General features: G+C 48.0%; 1 protein-coding gene across 1 annotated transcript; it reads left to right on the plus strand.

Annotated features, from left to right (window-relative positions):
- Window positions 1-12: 12 nt before the first annotated feature.
- On the plus strand, window positions 13-18,242 carry PIG-Q (phosphatidylinositol glycan anchor biosynthesis class Q). Its single transcript, XM_065451994.2, has 8 exons — window positions 13-908; window positions 4,274-4,396; window positions 5,893-6,016; window positions 7,603-7,729; window positions 10,357-10,691; window positions 15,139-15,253; window positions 15,578-15,633; window positions 16,923-18,242. The coding sequence occupies exons 1-8, from the start codon at window positions 316-318 to the stop codon at window positions 17,025-17,027; spliced, it is 1,578 nt and encodes a 525-aa protein (XP_065308066.2). The 5' UTR covers window positions 13-315; the 3' UTR covers window positions 17,028-18,242.
- Window positions 18,243-18,677: the final 435 nt, after the last annotated feature.

Below are 18,677 nucleotides of genomic sequence, written 5' to 3' on the forward strand. Positions count from 1 at the left end.
GCAGCGCCATGTTGGCTCGCCGGTGATGCGGCTTGTCTCAATGCAACCTTCGAAGTTGTTTTAGAGCACGCATCCACTTGCAAAGTACAGTTTCATTTTATGTGGTAAAATAAAACGAAGATAATAATTTTACTGGTTTTATTTGCTATACTTGTAGCAACTATCTTAAAGAAAACCTACGTAGTGACTTTGGGTGTCATATTACCATCGTTTGAGTCCCGAGAGTAGTGCACCTGGCAACAAGCAACGCTTGAAAACATACAAGATGGCGGCCACGTGAAATCGAAACTGCCCGTGAAACGCCTCTCCTCAGAAATGACAAACGGCTTTGCGAATATTTTCCTACCCGTGCAGCTGTGCCAGGGCACGGGGGTGCTCGTAGGATGCGCGGACAATGCGGAGACCAACATCGCGTGCTCCGCGTCGCTTCTGCTGCCGGATTCCGAAGCGACGAATGCCACAATCGACGTGTTCAGGGACTGCCTGGCGAGCAGCTTAGCGCGGTGCGGCGAATCGTGCTTCGTGGGGCTGCTTACGAGGGGCGACGACCACGTCGTGCTGGTCGCGCACGCGAAGGAGACGCTCGACTTCTGCATCCAGGTCGACGATTACGGGAACGTGGTGCAGTCCTTCGTGAGACAGCCCTCGACGAGGACGATGGTCGTGCTGTACGACGCTCACGTGCTAGAGCGCACTCCTAGCTTCCGAGAGCGCGGCGTCAACGCCTTGGTCGGCTGGTTGATCGAATGCCAGCAGTTTCGACTGCCTGAAAGCGTCGGCTGCGCCGCAGACGTCGTGTACGCCAGTTCCGACGCGGAGGAAATCTCTTTCCTGTGGCAGCCCGCGATCTGTGCCGGGTCGTTGATACATGCTGCGAAGGCGGGAATGGCGCGCAAGCTGCCCACTCGGTAAGCTGTGCACTGCGTGTCCCGGTTGTTCGATGTGTATACTATTCCAGGTCGCTCAATATTGTAAATGCACTGGACACGACATTACGCGTGCGTTGCTAGGGCAATGAAACATGTTCGATAGCGACCATATAGCTCACACGTACCACGCTGATGCATTGCGCATATTTAGGGGGACAGCAAGGAGAAAAGAAAAACAAACGCCTTTCGTGAGGCATGTTGCCACCCAATCGCGACAGCGAACGAAAGTATCGTGTTTTCTCGAATGAAACCACATACTAGATATTCATCTTCAGCCTGACAGAAAAAGAAGGAAATCGTACGCAAATTATTCGGCGCCAGTGTTCGAGCTGCCGTTTTGAAAAATATTTCTAAAAGCTTCTACACGACAAACAACACGAGTCCAAATAATAAAAGCTTTTGTTCTGATATATCGAGAGAAACAGGAGCATCGGGCTGTTATTCAATCGGAGGACATCGTACAACGTGATCGCACCGACAGTAATTTTTTCTTAATTTTGAAATGGCTTTGTGTCATTTCATTTTGAGTTCCTGCAGAATAAAACGATATTTATTGAGTAGAATTCGTGACGTGTTATTTGCTTTACAGCCGTATATTATACTGCGTACCAAGTTCATCACTGTGGGCATTCGAAAAGGGCTGCGACATTTTTAAATTTACGCCTTCTCTTTCAGATCTCCAGAACACGTTTCATGACAGTTTTACCCGCACGGAAAAGTTAGACAAAATACAGAGAGCCATTTTACCGGCTTCGTTCCATAAAAATAGCCCTTGCACCCGAAGATATCTTTTCTGCAGTGCTGGTGAGCCGTGGGGCAAAGAGGCACCTTCGAGAATGAACTAACTTTGGGACGCGCAACAAACAGACCTTCGACACAACCTCGCCCAGTTTTACCGTAATTTGGCTGCGTTTCCTCCGCATTGAGTCTATTATCCAAACCCTGAAGTGCCAAAGAAGTGTGTGCTGCTATACACTTCTCGATAATTCACGGGTATAATTTATACACTTCACGGGTATAAATATGCACTTTATATGAACTCTATACACTTCACGGGTATAATTTATGCAGCGCTGACGTCACGCGCACTGCTGAACGTCCGTGCACGTTGCCTGCGAACCATACGCACTGGATTTCATATGCATGTTCTGCTTTGGAAACACGTGTGTGAGCGCCGGATGCGCCGGTCAGCTCCGCTGCCTGCTGCAATGACTTCAAGCGATGACTAAAGACTGTGCCCGAGAATTAATGCAAATGTCGGTCTGCTCCGCAGCAGCTGCTGCAGTGACTAAACATCGCGTATGTTAGTGCATCAGCTCCAATCCATGCGGCAATAGTATACGTTTATATTTTAATTAAATGTTTTATAATAATCAGCATAAATAGATGTAACTAGATACCCTCCTTGGAAGAAAGCGTGGTCATTCAAGGCACACAGAATTTAAAGGCCATGCAACTGCAACGAAATTTTGGGCCGCGTAGAAAGCGTCGAGTTTCAGATAGCATGCCTCCGTGCAATTATCGCGGAGGCCGGAATGTTGGGAACCAGTGGGGCTCATCGCAATGAGCTCCGAGATTGGGAGGCGCCTGCGGCCAGAGTTTTTAGATCTAATCTAAAAATAGATCTAATCTATAAACGTGGCCTGCGGCACGCTGAACATCTCGGACTCCATGTGGCCTGATATGTGCGTCATATCCGCCAACCTCCAGAAGAATGGGTCGTCTTCTTAAGGGATATTTAACGGAAGGTTATACAAACACCAGCACTGCAATTTTGCTAGGGTTCCATTAATAGTATCTAATACACATTTACGACAAATTTAGCGAAACTGAAATTTTGTTGCAGTTGCTTTTTTTAATGCGTTAGCATTAAAAGTGTTAAAGTGGAAAAGAAGTGCGGGAATCCGATAACAAGTTAGATGTATATACCGGGTGTTTCAGCAAACACTTTCAAAATTTTTTGAAAGGTTACCTGTGGCAAATAGCATAATTCTAGTTCATGAGGTGGTCTACTCAAAGCGGCGGACACTACTCGTGCAAGAAATTGAAATGCATAATCGACTAATTAAAAAAAAAATCACTAATTCACTTGTTTAACTAATTACCTTGTGGCCCATATTGCAATTTACAAATTCTAGCCGTGGAGTTCGCAAGGCGGCTCTAACGAATTCTCAACATGACTCCAGTTTCGAGATATTAGTTCCCGAACTATACGAAGAAAGGCATTGGCGTTCCAATTACTTCCTTAACAAGACGTCGTTTTATGCATTCAAGCACAAAAGTAAAGGTGTGTGAAAAAACGGTACTGCGGTAGCTTAATTGGTAGAGCATCGCACACGTAATGCCATTGTTGTGGGATCGTTCCCCACCTGCGGCAAGTTGTTTTTTTCATCCACTTTCATCTCCATCAGTTTATCATTTCGTTAATTCAATTATTAAGTAGAAGTAATTTCCCCTATGTTGTCCTCGGTGTTAGTGTTTGTTTGTTGGCCTCTTATGATATGACCAATAAAAATCAGGACCCTCGATATATATGCACTTTGCTCCTCGAACAGGTGGGACATTTGTCGAGTGAACTCCTGAACAGCACTTTGTAATCAATCAACCAATCAATCAATCAATCGATCAATCGATTTTATTGCATATGATTACATTTAGGTATGAAGTATATACAGAAGGAGGCCTCATAGTCAAAGACTGTAAGGGTGAGACCTCCTTTTAATACGTACAACGGGAAAATAAAACTTCGTATTACAGAAAACGGAAAATTGATGTCTACATGATGAAGATACGAGCATAAGTACGTAATGAATAATGAAACATACGTGTGAAATAGAAGAAGGTGATACATAAAACATGTAGTAAGTCAACTTTATACATATTGCAAGAACGCGCGCAACTCGAATTTATAAGAACTAATGGCAGAATATTCTTTAATTCTTTGAGGTTAGTGGTAAGGTATGCCATATCGGAGTTGAGGCAAAATTAGCGTTCAATTTTCCGTAACTAGTTCTTGAATTATAGGCAACAAAAAGTCATTCTGTGAAGCAAATATTGTAGAAGCGACGTGCGGGAACTGATCTGGCTTAAACGGGGTATGGGAGTTTTCCATTGACGCACTTTAAATCGGGGATGCGGGACCTCAAAGAGGTGTGACGTAATGTTAACGCATCTCTCTGTCATTTACCGCCGAATCAGCACATTTTCTTTTTTTTTTACGGCACCACCTCATTGATGGTCGTCCTGTGTGATCATTTCAAAGTGCCTCTTGTCCCAGTCTTCTCTCTCTCTCTCTATCGTCATTTATGGGCGGAATAACAACGCTTGTTAAATGAACGCTGCAGGGCTAGGACGATGCTGTCGACGTGTGCCCAGGCAACGTCCACGGGTGCACTGATCTGCAAGCGACTCGACGACTTCGCTGCCGTCGCCGACAGCGTACGGTCACATGGCCGCATCACTCTTCGGTAAACCAAGCCGCTGTAGCCTGCTTCGTGCGCGCGCATTGCAGGAGGGCATATGATAAGTGCGCCCTTGCTATCTACTCTCCCACGCGAATAAAAGTTAACAGAAGCGCACGAATACAATTTCAGGCAGTACAGTAATGCATACAAGCAAAATAGCTCTCTCTGCCCGGCTTTTTTTTTTCGTTACGTACTTGTAGGTACACCGATTGGTTGCACTGTTTCACTGTTAAGCGGCGCCACATGTCATTATTGCATAGAGTTCCACCACTTTCAGAGCCAAGTTAAAAATATGATTTGTTGTTTATGGGATACAAGCATGCTCGATCGTTTCCGTCAATCTGTGACACATTCTCGTTCCCGCCGCAATCCAAAGACATGTTCCGAGCAGTAGACAGTCCCTTTAAAGCGATACTAAAGAGAAAAATAATCTGAGGTGTGCTAGTAAATTACGCCTGTGCAATTCGAAAAATGTCATTCTTACCGCGAGAGGAGGCTTTAAATGCAAAAAAAAAAACTCAAAGCGATTGACCGATGGCGACGCCGCGTTGAACTCCCCGCACCACCTGGCCGTGACGTCATAGATTTTGACGTCTGCTTGAGTCTAGTTAAATTTGCAATAATCATGATGGACCGTATTTTATTCTAAAAGAAACAAACAGTGAATTTAGCAAGCTTCTAGAACATCTACTGAGCCGAAATGTACGGGAAAAATATTTTGTGGTCCGTGACGTCACACTGACGTACCGACGTTGCTATTTTGGCGCGGAACTTAATTTTGACTTTCATTTTCTCTTCTAATATAACTCAAATAGAGTTCTGAAAGACTATTTTGCCAGATTAAACGTATTTAGGGTTTCCCTTTAACATCCCTCTAAAGCAGTGTCGACACCCTTTTTCTTTTTTTCGTCTCTGGGTCTTTTCTGGCCCACCAAGCCTTTGCTCTCGGTGCGGTTCACATTTTCCGTAACCGATAATGGTGGTTTGTCAATCAAAGTTTGACTAAAATGGCCCGTCATCAGGTTTGGCTATTTTAAACAGACAAGTGCATAGCGTACTTCGGGCACTGACGATCGTGTCTGCAAAGTATTACAGCGCTGCCCGCAGTCCCCGAAAACAGCCGAGATTTCAAACGCCGCGCGCGCCCTTCTCTCCAGGAAGTGACCCTCCCAGCCAGAGAACGAAGGTAGCACGCACAAACGCTGTGACGTAAAACGCAGTCCTAGCAACGTCACTCACCGTGACACGTTGCTTCCGTCACCGTAGAAAACTAAAAAAAAAAGGCATACTCTATTTTGTTGTAGCCAAAGCTGAACGACAAGGACAGCAGAAAGGCACGCCTGACACACACAGCGCTGTGTGTGTAATTCTGTTGTACATGTCGTTAAGCTTCCGCTATAACAAAATGAGATATGCCGTACCGACAAGCAAAGAAAGGGTTCTGGGACGGGGCGTGGTCATCCGTTCAAACTAGCGCGACCGTTGCCGCGCATGCGCAGCTGCAAGAACAGAATGTGCAGCGTGCTACTCGACTGCTTGCTGGGCGCCTGCCTCGCCTGGGTCGTGCACTGGGACAACGGCTTCTCCGAGGAAGTGCCGTGGGCCTCGCTCGAGTGGACAGAGGTCAGTCGGCTGCTGCCGCTGCTGCCTGTTGTACTTTTTCCTTACAGTCCAGCATGTCGCCCACCTGCTTCTTTACTGTAGCTGCTGTCTATTTGCTGTCATTACAAACACCTCTTCTTCGGCACCGATCACTGTTGACCTGTTTTGTTGTGTACAATGGCCACGACTCCACGTGATGACTTCGTGTCTATGGTGTTCCTCTGCTGAACACGATGTCTTGGGTCCGATTCCCAGCCGCGGCGTCAGTATTTCGATGGCGGCACAATGAAAAATAAAAACAATTTACCCACGTGTACCGTTATTTGGCTACTGGTTGAACAACCCCAGGTGGGCAAAATTAATCTGGGGCCGCGCCCATTCATAAGTCAAAAGGCCACGTGGCACTTTCCTCACTACTAATTTGGCGGGACACAGGGAGGACAGAATATGCAGCTTGCAACAGTCTGAAAAAAAAAAGCAGGACTTCTCGCCAGTTATTGTTAGTATTCGTTGGTTTGCGCACACGAAAACAATTGGAAGGGGAAGAAAGCTAGCTGGCAACTGCCACCAGGAGGTGCACTACGCCTATATATATATATATATATATATATATATATATATATATATATATGAGGAGTTGTCCAATATTAGCGTACTCGGCTTGTACATGAACAAGTCAGAAAATGTCAGCCTCTGCTTTAAGCACCATCCCTAAACATGTTTTTCGCTAGAATGTACCTATTAACAAAGCTTGCCCCGGGTCTGCGCGAAGCTTTAGATAGCGAATAGTCTGTACTCTCGGCCTGCTGCTTTCACTGTAGCTTAGCTTGCTCGCGCTTAATTTCTCAAAGCCACCACTCGAATTACCGCGACGACGCCTTGAGTTGTGGTGGCATCTAGCGAACGCGGCGTGACCAAGAAGCGCAGAAATGCGCCTCCGAGATCCCTGGTATGGAGTAACAATGCGCCGCGCGGATTTCGCGTCCAGGATGTAGTTAACTACACGAGTTTGAGCAGCACTTTACTATAGCACAACGTTGTTTTCACGCTAAAATGTTCGTTTAATTCATTTGTCGCGCGGATCGAACCGCCCAGTTTGGCGCCTGGGCCTAGGTTCGAGATTTATATTTTGGTCATTTGGCGTGGATCATATCCTAAGGCCAGCTACGTTCTCGCGTAAGAGAGAAATAAAATAGGAAAAAAATCCGTTATTACTGTTAGAGAGAAAACGGGGCTAACACGATATGACAAGGTGAAGAACTGACCGGAACCTTTTCTGGTATCGCACGTAAACAGTCCTGACATGCGCTAGAGGCTGTCTAGCCACGAGCAAACGTCGCTGCCGGCCTCCGAGGTTGCACCGGCGTGCTGTCTCGGAGGCCACGACGCCGAACCAAGATGTCTGTAACGTGGCATCCGAGATCTTCGGCCCGCCATACCGCGCACAGTCAATGAGACTGAAGCTGTCGAGATTCGGGTGAAGAAGCGACCAACGCATGGCGTTACGAGCGGTCGTTCATGAGCGCGAATAAGATGTTACGTGCACAGAGTTCGTTGTAGGAAGCTCTACGGTTACGTGTAGCCATAACGCGCACCTTGCCTCGCAGACGGTCGTCCAGCACCTGCAGACGCTCATCCAGTGGCTGATGGGCGCCCCCGCCGGACTGAAGCTGAACGCTGCTCTCAACAACGCGCTGGGACGCTTCTTCCTCTATCACATAAGCCTCTGGAAGAGTGAGTGTGCTCGCGTGTGTGGCCACTAAGACTAGCACAGCGTTTTCTCTCACATCTCACTCTTTAACTAAATGCGCATTGCTAACCGCAGAATGGGATTACAGACACTTGTTTTCTGCGTCAGAGCCATCTTTCGACAAACTGTGGAAAGAGGGATTCGCGAAATTGTGTGTTAAAACGTCAGTGTTACCCTTCGGGCCACTTGGTCAACATTGAAGCCTCTTGTGGAAGGCGTTCGTTTGCCAAACTTCGGCGTTAGTCTACTTGTGTCATCCGTTTTCTTCCGTGATTACTGATTACTGTTCTTGCTAGGCGCTGGCGTAATTATGATGATCTCATTATTATAAAATTTCTGATGCGAAGCATTTGCAAAGAGATCAAAGTCCGCAGAGGGGGAACACTCAAACAAACCGCGCACTTTACGTGTTGGGCCACCAGGTTGGCTTCAATCGCGTTGCGGTATGCTCCACACTCTTAGAAAAATTTACACCCTTTGGGGCGTATCTTGTCCCACAACGATAATCGTCATCTGTCTGGCCCGCGTTTCCTTTCTGTAACGCTGCGAGCCTGGTACTTCCCATTCCTATCTGTTTCCTTCCTCCATGGAATTGGTCGCCGATGCACGTGCACCCCCATGCGCCCGTTCGCTTGCCGCCGGTTGGCTCGGCCCCTCCTTGCTCCACTCGCCGGTATACGCGGGCGTGCGCGCCACAAGTACACGTGGCTCGGTTGCGCTAGCTACGCTATGTTGCACGTAGACCTCTACTTGCAGATATAACCGTGAGCCCACGAAAGTATCAAGCGGTAAAGGAGCGTAAGAGTGCAAAGGCTCTGCAAATACTACGTAGGTATGCGATGAATGCAAAAGAGGCAGGAGGCGAAGCGACGGGCTGACGAGATAGGCGCGGCCTACGCGGCCGAAGAACAGCGTTACGCCAACCGAACGGCCTCTGAGTGGGTCGGCGAGACCGAGCGGCGCCAATCAGAGGGCCACCGCAGAGTGCCCTGCTCTCTCGCCCGCACGATCTGCTCTTGCGCAAGTGTACCGTGCGCTAAACTTACCGTCTGCTACGCTGGACGATCTGCTGCATCCCTCGGGCTGCATCTCACAACACAGGCGCCTTTTCCGCGCGCTCTTGGCATTCGCCGAGGACGCGGCGCTTCGAAGCCGCCTGTAAACCTGCCCCACCCACGGCCTTACCGCTGCGGCTGTCGCCGCCGCGCTTTTATTTATCTTTCTCTCTCACCTATCTTTTAATTCCCCTTTTCCCCTTGTGCAGCGCGGTTGAGGTGTCCTCCGCGGAGGGACAGTTACTGCGCTGCACTTAAATCCCACACTTCAACTTCCTTCCTTAGAATCTCTCTTGCGCGGGACGCAGACGCGTACTTTCAAAAGAAATTTGTTGGAGACGAATTGGGTGCGGCGTGTGTCGTCTGCTACCCGCCTCTGGTTCCGATCGTATACGTCGTCACTATGCCACGGCCCGCCGCGCACGAGGTGGTCCTCGGCAGGACGCGTACGCGAGTTTGTTTCGCGCTTTGGCGTCACGAGCAGGGGAGAAATGCTTCGCATTGACCTAGGTATAATCATCGATGATGTTATTGTGATGTAATTTTTTATAAACGCCGATTCCCATAGTATACTTCGGCAGTTCTGCGTTATTGCGTTTCCGATATCTGGTGTTTCCTTCTTACGGCTGTAGCAGTTTAAGCCTGTAATGTCCAACGTATTGTATATGCGATACGGTTAGTTTGATACCACAAATGTCTTATTTATTCACGGGAAGCTGAACGACGCCTAACCTAGTGGTGTGTTCGATACGCTGGAGCGAGTCTCCAGCTTGTCCAGCGCGAAAAATGCCGCGCGCTTTTCTTGTTTTGCGAACTTGCAGGCTTGGAAAAAAAAAAAACACTTTTAGATATGGCACGTATCGGGCAACAAAAAGCTGAATCGGGAATTTTTATGGACGGTCTGCTATTCTTTTCACTGACACTGTTGTTCTGAATATAATATTTAATAAGTTGAATAATCGATGATAACTAATTCTGTAATTAGGTGAAATACAAAAAGGAAATAGTTTTAGTTGCCGCGAGCGACGGCAAACGTCATAGGCTTGGTTCTGTCTAGCTACATGACACTTGCGTGTATATATATATATATATATATATATATATATATATATATATATATATATATATATATATATATATATATATATATATATATATATATATATATATTAAATTTTGGCTCAAGAGACGTAGGACCCACCATGGTCGCTCAGTGGCTATGGTGTTGGGCTGCTGAGCACGAGGTCGCGGGATCGAATCCCGGCCACGGCGGCCGCATTTCGATGGGGGCGAAATGCGAAAACACCCGTGTACTTAGATTTGGGTTCACGTTAAAGAACCCCAGGCGGTCGAAATTTCCGGAGCCCCCACTACGGCGTGCCTCATAATCAGAAAGTGGTCTTGGCACGTAATACCCCATAATCTAAGATAGTAGGACGCATGGTATACCAGAAGTACATATTTATACCAGAAGTACACATTCCCAAGCGAAAATTTCTTTGCTCTTGACTTTTAACCCTACAATGCGCTGCCGTGTCCTCCACGGCCGCACGCAGCGTACGTGGGCGTCGTGGACCCGTGGGTCGGGGCGCTGTTCAGCCTCTGGCCGGGCAGCCTGACCCTGCACCTGGCGCTGGCCTCGGACCTGCTCGCGCTGGCCACGGTGCACATGTACTGCTTCTACGGCTACGCGTGCCGCCTCTACCAGGGCTGGGTTCGCGCGCTGGGCGCCCTCTGGCGGCTGTTCCGCGGGCGCAAGTGGAACCCGCTGCGGCGGCGCGTCGACTCGCACCGCTACGACGTCGACCAGATGTTCGTGGGCACGCTGCTGTTCGGCGTGCTCTTCTTCCTGTTCCCCACCGTGGCCGTCTACTACGTCGTCTTCGTGGCGGTCAGTGACCTCCAGTTTCGTCTCGAGAGCGCATGCGCAGCCGGTGATGATGATTTCTGTCGGCACCCCGCCATTCATAGAGTTTCATATAGCAATTGTACGCGTTCCCGGCGTCTTCTGCACTCCGAAGAATATAAATTGCGCCGAAATATACGACAATAAGATTCACACAGCGTAATATACAAAGCCACAAGAACGTCTGAATCCACAAGCACGAAGATCAGACAAATCCATGTACTTCCCATCATTCCCATGGTAGGACAACGACTGCAGCGCCAGAGTTCCCTCTTGTAATTTTTGTAGGAAACTCTATGCCGCCATTGAAACGAAGTGCCAACAAAGGGTCACCTAGCCTGCTTGAGATAATCAGGTTTTACTGCGTTTATTGCACTCGTATTTTGCCCATCTCTACTTTACACTTTGTTTTCTTCATTAAGACATCTATCTCTTTATTGTAATGTTACTTATGTCTGTAACCCCGGTTCCATCTTTTCCCTGGTTACGTCTTTTTTTTTTTCACCACTACTCTAAACTTCTCTTGGTTATCTCGACCTCCGACCAGTTAGCGCTCAGGTCAGCCTTGAACCTCGCCGCCTTTGTAAGATGGACGTTCACTACGGTCATGACTGGGTGAATGTCTTGGCATTCAATTGGAATGTACTGACTCGTCTCCGTACTTTTACTGCAGCATACATGCGTCTTCTCATGTTGCGATTATTTTCTTTTGTTTCTTTTCTTCTCCTTTGTTTTCTTTTTTTTAATCCTCCGGCAACAAGCTGGCGCAGCGTGCGTGACATATAGCAAAGCACTGCCTATTGTGTTATCGTACAAATTTTATCTCCTGATGATCATCATCAGGAGATAAAATTCTAGTGATTCCTTGGCGTTGTAACACATGCGGCAGAGACAGCGCCCCGTACCTCTTCCTTAATTGTCACAGAAAGTTATCCGATAGTATAGTGAACTTGGCCGGTATGATGTGGCACGATTCCTTCTGCACGCTCTTGCGCCGCTCTTATCATCCACCGTTTATGGTGGATAACCCGTTAATAACGCGGGTGGGTGGCCGCTCTGACCGCTGATAATTAAGACGTGGCATTACAACAGGATCGTTACATTATTCTGATCTGATAATGCGATAATTCCGAAAGTGCGACATGTCGGTGATGTTGCGTGCTCTTATGGCAGTCGAATGCTCTCCTTTTTTTTTTTTTCATTCGAAAGATATATATTTTCTTGCTGATCTTTTGAATATCGTCCGTGAGCTTAGATTTTAACAAATACGGTATAGTTTGTTTTTAACTGGTGTTTTGGGAGTGTCTGTTACTTTCCCCTTTTTTTATTTCAGCGATATTAAATTTTCACCGTTTAAACAAATTTTCTTGCTCGAAAGACACAGCTCTGGGTCCAGACGCCGCCCACCACCCCCTCCTCCCAATCTATCTCTCAATGTCAAGATTTTCTCCTCCTTTCTATTTTTTCTTGTTGTTGTTGTTGTTGTTGTTGTTGTTGTTGTTGTTGTTGTTGTTGTTGTTGCGAGCCTTCTTCAATGTGCCACCGCCGTATTTCGAAAGCGTACACGGTTTTATCCAAGCCTCTGCCACTTGATCCTCGTCCAGGCTTAGCAGTGGTTTGCACGGTTGAGGCCGTTATCCGTCTGTGGGAACCAAGGCTGTGGGAATCTAGTTGCATGTCTCTGAAATGCGACTCTGTCACGGACCACATGTGGTCGCCCTACTGCGCGGCGCTATGAACACGATAAGACGCCTTCCGCGATTGTGTGGTGCCGGTTATACCGGGGCGCGATAGCGCCAGGCGCAGCGCGTAATTTAAAAAAACAAAATGTCGGAACGAATAAGGAAACTATATATATTTTTTTTGGCAAGGTACAGGGAGAGACAAATTAAGGGAGGGGGGAGGGATTTGTATTCTGTGGTTTTTCATGCCAAGGAAAACGTAGTAGGGGCCTTGTCAAGCTGCTAACTCAGCAGCTTTTTGCTCCCATCCTAGCATTTTCCTTTTCTCCCCCGCTTCTTTCTACAAAAAAGGGGTGGAAAGGGGGAATGTTGAATAACATTTTATCTGATTAGCACCACGGTGGCGCAGCTCTATGCTCCATCCGTTAGGCCATGGGCGTGTGCCGCGGGAGAGAATCGCAACCTTGCCACTCCTATAGATTCAAGCTAGAGCTTGAGTCGCATGGCGCGTGCATCGCGTTGCATGCGGCATCAGTTTCGTTTTTTAAAAGTGAGGGCGCGCCGGTTTAAATGCGTTGGCATTCTTTGGCGAGTAGAAACCCAGGAAAATATGGCTGTCACGCGAAAAGTGTGATGCCTGGTATCCGCACAAAAGCGCGTAATTTGCCAAGACAGTTAATCGGTATAATAGTGCCAGTGCAGATTATTGGCAACTTTATGAGCAATAAGGGACAACTGAAAGACACAACAAATATTTGATCAGTGAGAAAACAGTTCACGTCAGGCCGCCTTGAAAGCTTACTTTCCCGCATTATGGGCGTGTGTGCAGAGAAGCGTGCTCTGGGGTTGCTGAGTATGATTGGAACATGTTGTTGTTGTTGTTGTTGTTGTTGTTGTTGTTGTTGTTGTTGTTGTTGTTGTTGTTGTTGTTGTTGTTGTTGTTGTTGTAGTAGTAGTAGTAGTAGTAAACTATTTGTGGATTTTAAAAAGAAACTGGTGTCGTCGCCGTCGCCGCGTCAAGGTCGTAATAAAAAAATTAAAAAATAAAATAAAGATAAAAAACAGCTGTGGCGAAACCGGTTGCGATGGCGTTACGGTTCATTTGATACGATCGCTTTAAACGGCCCATGCAGCTTCCTGGCAACTGATCTCCACACCGTTCAATACACGGATTTCATTTCTTTGACACCGGGAAAGCAATGGGTAGACATGCATAAGCTAGGAAGAGCAAAAGCGAAGTAACAGCCGAGCCAAAGAATGCTTACTCATCAGTAGACAGCTCTCAGGATTTCTCTAGCATTTTTTTCCTGCCCTCGTGGGCAGCTTGCGCTTTGAGACGGCATGTGACATTGCACATCATTTGGGATCGGCCTACTTGGGATCTTCGAATGTCGCCATATTGTGAAATTCTGCGATGGTGGCCTTTTCAGCCAATCAGAGGGACCGTACAGCAGCCCTAGCTCTGGGCCAATCAGAGCTGACAAGACGGTGAATTGGACAATATGGCTGAATTTGACAATATCCAGAGAGAGAGAGGTTGTGAAGAGGAAGAGACGCTATTTTCCGCAGCCTTAAGAGAGCACGGCTCAGCCCGTCGGGGAAGACGACGGGGTGTATAAAGAAGAAAGAACGGAGAGAAGGTCGAGCCGGTCACAGAGCCCTTGGCTGTCAGCGGTAGCCGGGCGGCGCATTCACAAGTTACGCGGCAGGCCCCGTGTCCTCCAGTAACGTGAGAAAGTGCCCGAAGGCGGAACTGGTGCTGCCGGCCTTGGAACAACAGTTGCGAGGCCGAGACCGCAGGGAGTCCCATGCGTCGAAATGACGTGTGGAGAGAAGCGCTCTCTCTGGAGAAAGCGGGGCAGGCGTAAAGGAAAGACGCTCGATTGCCTCGGTCTCGCCCCACGCTGAGCAGGCCTTGGGGTGGAGCCAGGCCTTTGCTGCAGCTCTAGGACGCCGTCCAGGAGCATCTGGTCCCGAGGCGCAGCAGGGAAGACTGCTCCTGCTTTACAAGACCTCGATCAAGAAGTAGACGGGGGTGATCGACCGCTGGCGACGCGCTGAGCTAGCACCCCATGCAAGTTGGCAGGAGATGGGACGATCCCGGCGGGCAGGCATTGCGCGTTGTGTTATATAGGTCGATCTATGCTCTAGCCGCACCGCCCGGCTTCAGCACGCCTCGTGCGGTCTTGCGAGAAACGGAACGTGTCGGCACACTGATGCACAAATTTCGGTTTACTCAGGCACGGCTTGCCCGTGCCGACGTGGGAGCGGCCCGCAGCGGCCCCTCCCTCGTAAGGGGGTTTCGGAGTCGCTCCTCAGGACATAAATAAAGTTAATTGCCTGCCTGCTTGCCTGCCTCCATATGCGAGTCCACTGTAAACCGAAATTTGTGGAACCTGCAGGGTGGGACATATGCAATTTCTCGCATGACCGCACGATGCTAACGTCAGGCGGGTAAATCAGGGGGCTCGAGCGTAAATCGGCCCATACGCAACAGAAACGAGACACGCGTTGTCAACGAAGTTCATGCACATCTGCATGTCTCAGGGTCTTGCCTGCTGCGAGGTGCAGCCGTGCGGCAGTCGCACGAAGCAGCAACGCTTCTTCTGGACGAAAACGCACAGACAAGCGGCCAGTGAAGTAGTACAAAACAGTATACGCTTCGCTTGCTTTGACACCATCAATGTAGTTTTCATCTTCTATGGTTGCTGCACATCTTTTTTTTTCTGTTCTTTTGCTTCTCGGCGCAGCTCCGATTGGTCGTCTTGTGCGTCCAAGGATTGCTGAGCCGCGCGGTGCTGGTGTGGGACTCGTTGCCGTTCTACACCCTCGCGGCGAGAACAGTCAGCGGACGTCCGATTGTGGGTGAGCGTCGTCGATGGCCTTGACGCGGACGAATTACAACTGTAGCGCTACTAACACATGTTGACTCAACACAAACTGTTCGTGGAAGTTGGTACCTGCCAGCACTTCGCTGGCGTACCCGTCAACGGGGGAAGCGCAAGGTCTACGTTTGCCTTTGGGTGCTTGACGCATAATTACTTTTGGCTTGTTTATATTTTAATGCAACAGTGAGATAAAGATTTTAGTTCAACTGGGAGCTCTTAATCACTTTCTCGCAGTGGTCTTTCTTTTTATTTATTTTCTTATTTTTTAACATACGCAATAAAAAATGTGTTTACATCGCAGGGGACGTCCGCTTCGACGCCTTGTCATCGGGACCGGAGTTCGCACTCTACATGCAGGTGCGTTGCCATGGTTTGCGCGTGGCTGGCAATGGATTAGTGACGTGGTGGCACACAAACGGGAGACACCAAATGTTTTCCGCGGTGTCTGGCTGTAATTTCAAAACTATATTAGAATTTCTTTTTTTTTTAGCTGGAGACGCAATCTATACAATAGCGAAAAAAATGAAAGCCACGCTTGACTGTCTTGAATTTCGCTCAAAGAACCGCGCATCCCGATAGCGTAATTCTAGCGGCACAAACTTTGCCGTGTTTCTAGGTGCTCGCGTCCTTTAATGGTCAGGTCAAGCCTCTGCTAACTTTTGACTACAGTGTCACTTCGCTTTGTCACTAGTGAGTAATGACCTGCAAGCCAAGCCAAGGTCACGGTGGAGCCTGCACGACGATTTGTGTGCGACGTCGCCACCCCAGTCTTCTGTAACAGCGACCCTCTTCCCTCTTTTTTTTCCCTCACCTTCTGACCAAACCTCGGCTCGTGGTAGTATATACCTCACTGGTCCATCGGCAGCTGGGGGGAGCCCTAATCTACCATTAAAGCTTCTCATTATATAGCACCATTTCGGCGCTTACGGTGACGTACTCTGCTCTGGTCAGAAAGCTGCGGAGAAAGGAAGTGTCTCCGGCCACGTTAAGCCGAAGGGGCCCCGAATTCACAAGGCCTTTTTCGTTCGTAAGTGTTTTTTGCTGTTAGCCAGCCGCCGCGTCCACTATAATAATGTGCTCAGCATCAGGATTGGCTGGAATTTGCTCATACGGATAATTCTAGCGTAAGTTTACTTTGTGTTTGTGCGTGCCTGTGGATGTGCCTGTTAGTATGCATACATAAAGCTGGGCAGAGTGTATACAGGTAGAGTTATAGCTAAGATGGCCGAGTAGTAGAACGGCCGACGCCCTGCCATTCGTCTTTTTTTTTCGTCATTACTTATTTCCTGTTAGCACTTCAGGGGAGGACCCAATGGGCGTGGTGGCTCAGTGGCTATGTAATGTCCTACTCCCGGGCACGAGGTCGTGGGTTCGTTTCCCAGCCTCGATTGACAGCCACCTCAATTTTGATGAGGACGAAATGCAGAAGCGCTCGCGCGGTGACATGTAGGTGGTCAAACGATTTCAGCCATCCACTATGCTATCTTATATAGCCCCCGTGTTGCTTTAAGACAAAAAAAAAGAGTGGATCACAAATAAATTAGTCTACCAATCAATCAGTCTGTCTAATTTCACGGGGCATACTCATAACACTATGTCTGTAAGAAATCTGATTGTTTCCTTTCCCTTGCTCTGGGCGCATGCAGGTGATCGGCGGAAGCGTGGATTTGCTCCCAGAACCCTTGGGCTTCCCTTCGTGGAAAAACCTGTTGGCCGACCTCCTGGTTGGGCGCATCGTCTATCCGCTGTGAACGGGCTTCACGCCTAACTGGACGTTATCGTTTTACGTCGATGAAGACGCGGCTTCCAAGCACCCGTGTATAGTGAAAGGCGTGCTACACTCTAGTCGGATGAATTCCCGTTTAACGTGTATGGACTGGATCACTCAGAGACGAGTGCCGTTTCGGTGAAAAAAAGAAGTGCGCGCTGCATATGGCTATAACAGATGAGGAATCCAGCCCTGCACGGGCCATGCTGGACATTCCAACCGCCGGTCGATTCTGACATACGTTCGCCGTCTTCGAGGTTCTAAATGTAGGAGACAGCGCTAGCCTTCTCTAGGGGCGCTCAGAAAAATATAGCATATACGTTCAAACAGCGATATAACGAACAGGGATATAACAAGTTGAATGTAACGAATTAAATCTAAAATGTTTTTTCGACGATATCAGCATGTTACAAATACGCTTATAACGAATGTCAGATATAATGAACCTATTTTTTTGTCGAATGCGGCTTAGTTACAGCGACATTTGACCGTAGCTCCATTGAAAAGCCTGGCACCCTATGGCTCCCTGATGGCCTTGATATGGCGCACCATGTTTTCCTGTAAGATTACAAAAAGCGAAGGACAATATATAGATTCCGGTGGCAGATGCGTATGGCGTGGCCGCGCGGACCCCATCTTGAAATCGATCTGCGATGGGGACAGAGTGCGCCGACTGCTGATAGCTTCGTGTGCTCTGTGTTATCGTTGAAGCGAGAAGGAGCACGAAGGACAATTCGCTCGCTGCTGCTGCAGCGTTTCCTCGCTCCAGCGTTTTGACAGCGAGTGTGCGCGGTCATCGAATGAGATGTGTTCACCTTTTCTTGTGCGCGCGTGACAACATACTTGTTAATTTAGTTCGTAAGTGAATGTTTCTGCTGACAAAACTAGTATCTTATTCTGTATAGCCGTAAAACTGTTACTTTTTCTCTCTGTTTTCCATTTGCGATGGCGCCTTCTCTGTCTCGACTTCCACAAGATGCACGAAAACCATCTGCAGAGGCTCGTAAATATTATCTGACTTTAATTTGAAGCTTATGATATCCTATATGTTGTGCTGTTTCGTCAACCCATGACTGGCATACGCATACGTTGCTCACGTGTAATTCATCCCATTTTGACAGATCGATGTACCGTATGTCTCCCCCATTGTGGTGTAAAATAAAGGGGCCGGAGGTGTCGTTTGACCGCTTTTCTGTAAGTGACTGCTAAGTGCGATGACAGCGATGTCCAGTGTTTAAAAAATGATTTCTTGGCGAACATTTGCCACTTTGACAGTATCTATCTAGCCGCCGACGTCTTGGTGCTCTCATGGTCGTTTCGTTAACTTGGTATCTACCAAAATTGGCATTGTATGACAAGAGTACATGACGAACGTAAATGATGTCATGACATGAATGTCATGACGTGCCATGTAGGTATGTAGGTATGAAACAGCCGCCTACGTCTTGGTATGTACCAAAATTGGCGTAGCATGACAACAGTGTACCACGAACATAAATGATGGATCATGACGTGAATGTCATGATATACGCGTCATGTAGGTCATGAAACAGCCGCCTACGTCTTGGTGCTCTCGTGATCGTTTTGTTAATAGGCTCCCCGCCCACTGCTTCGCATAACATTGATTCCCACA

This window comes from Dermacentor albipictus, chromosome 8, assembly GCF_038994185.2.
Source record: "Dermacentor albipictus isolate Rhodes 1998 colony chromosome 8, USDA_Dalb.pri_finalv2, whole genome shotgun sequence".
Taxonomy (NCBI): domain Eukaryota; kingdom Metazoa; phylum Arthropoda; class Arachnida; order Ixodida; family Ixodidae; genus Dermacentor; species Dermacentor albipictus.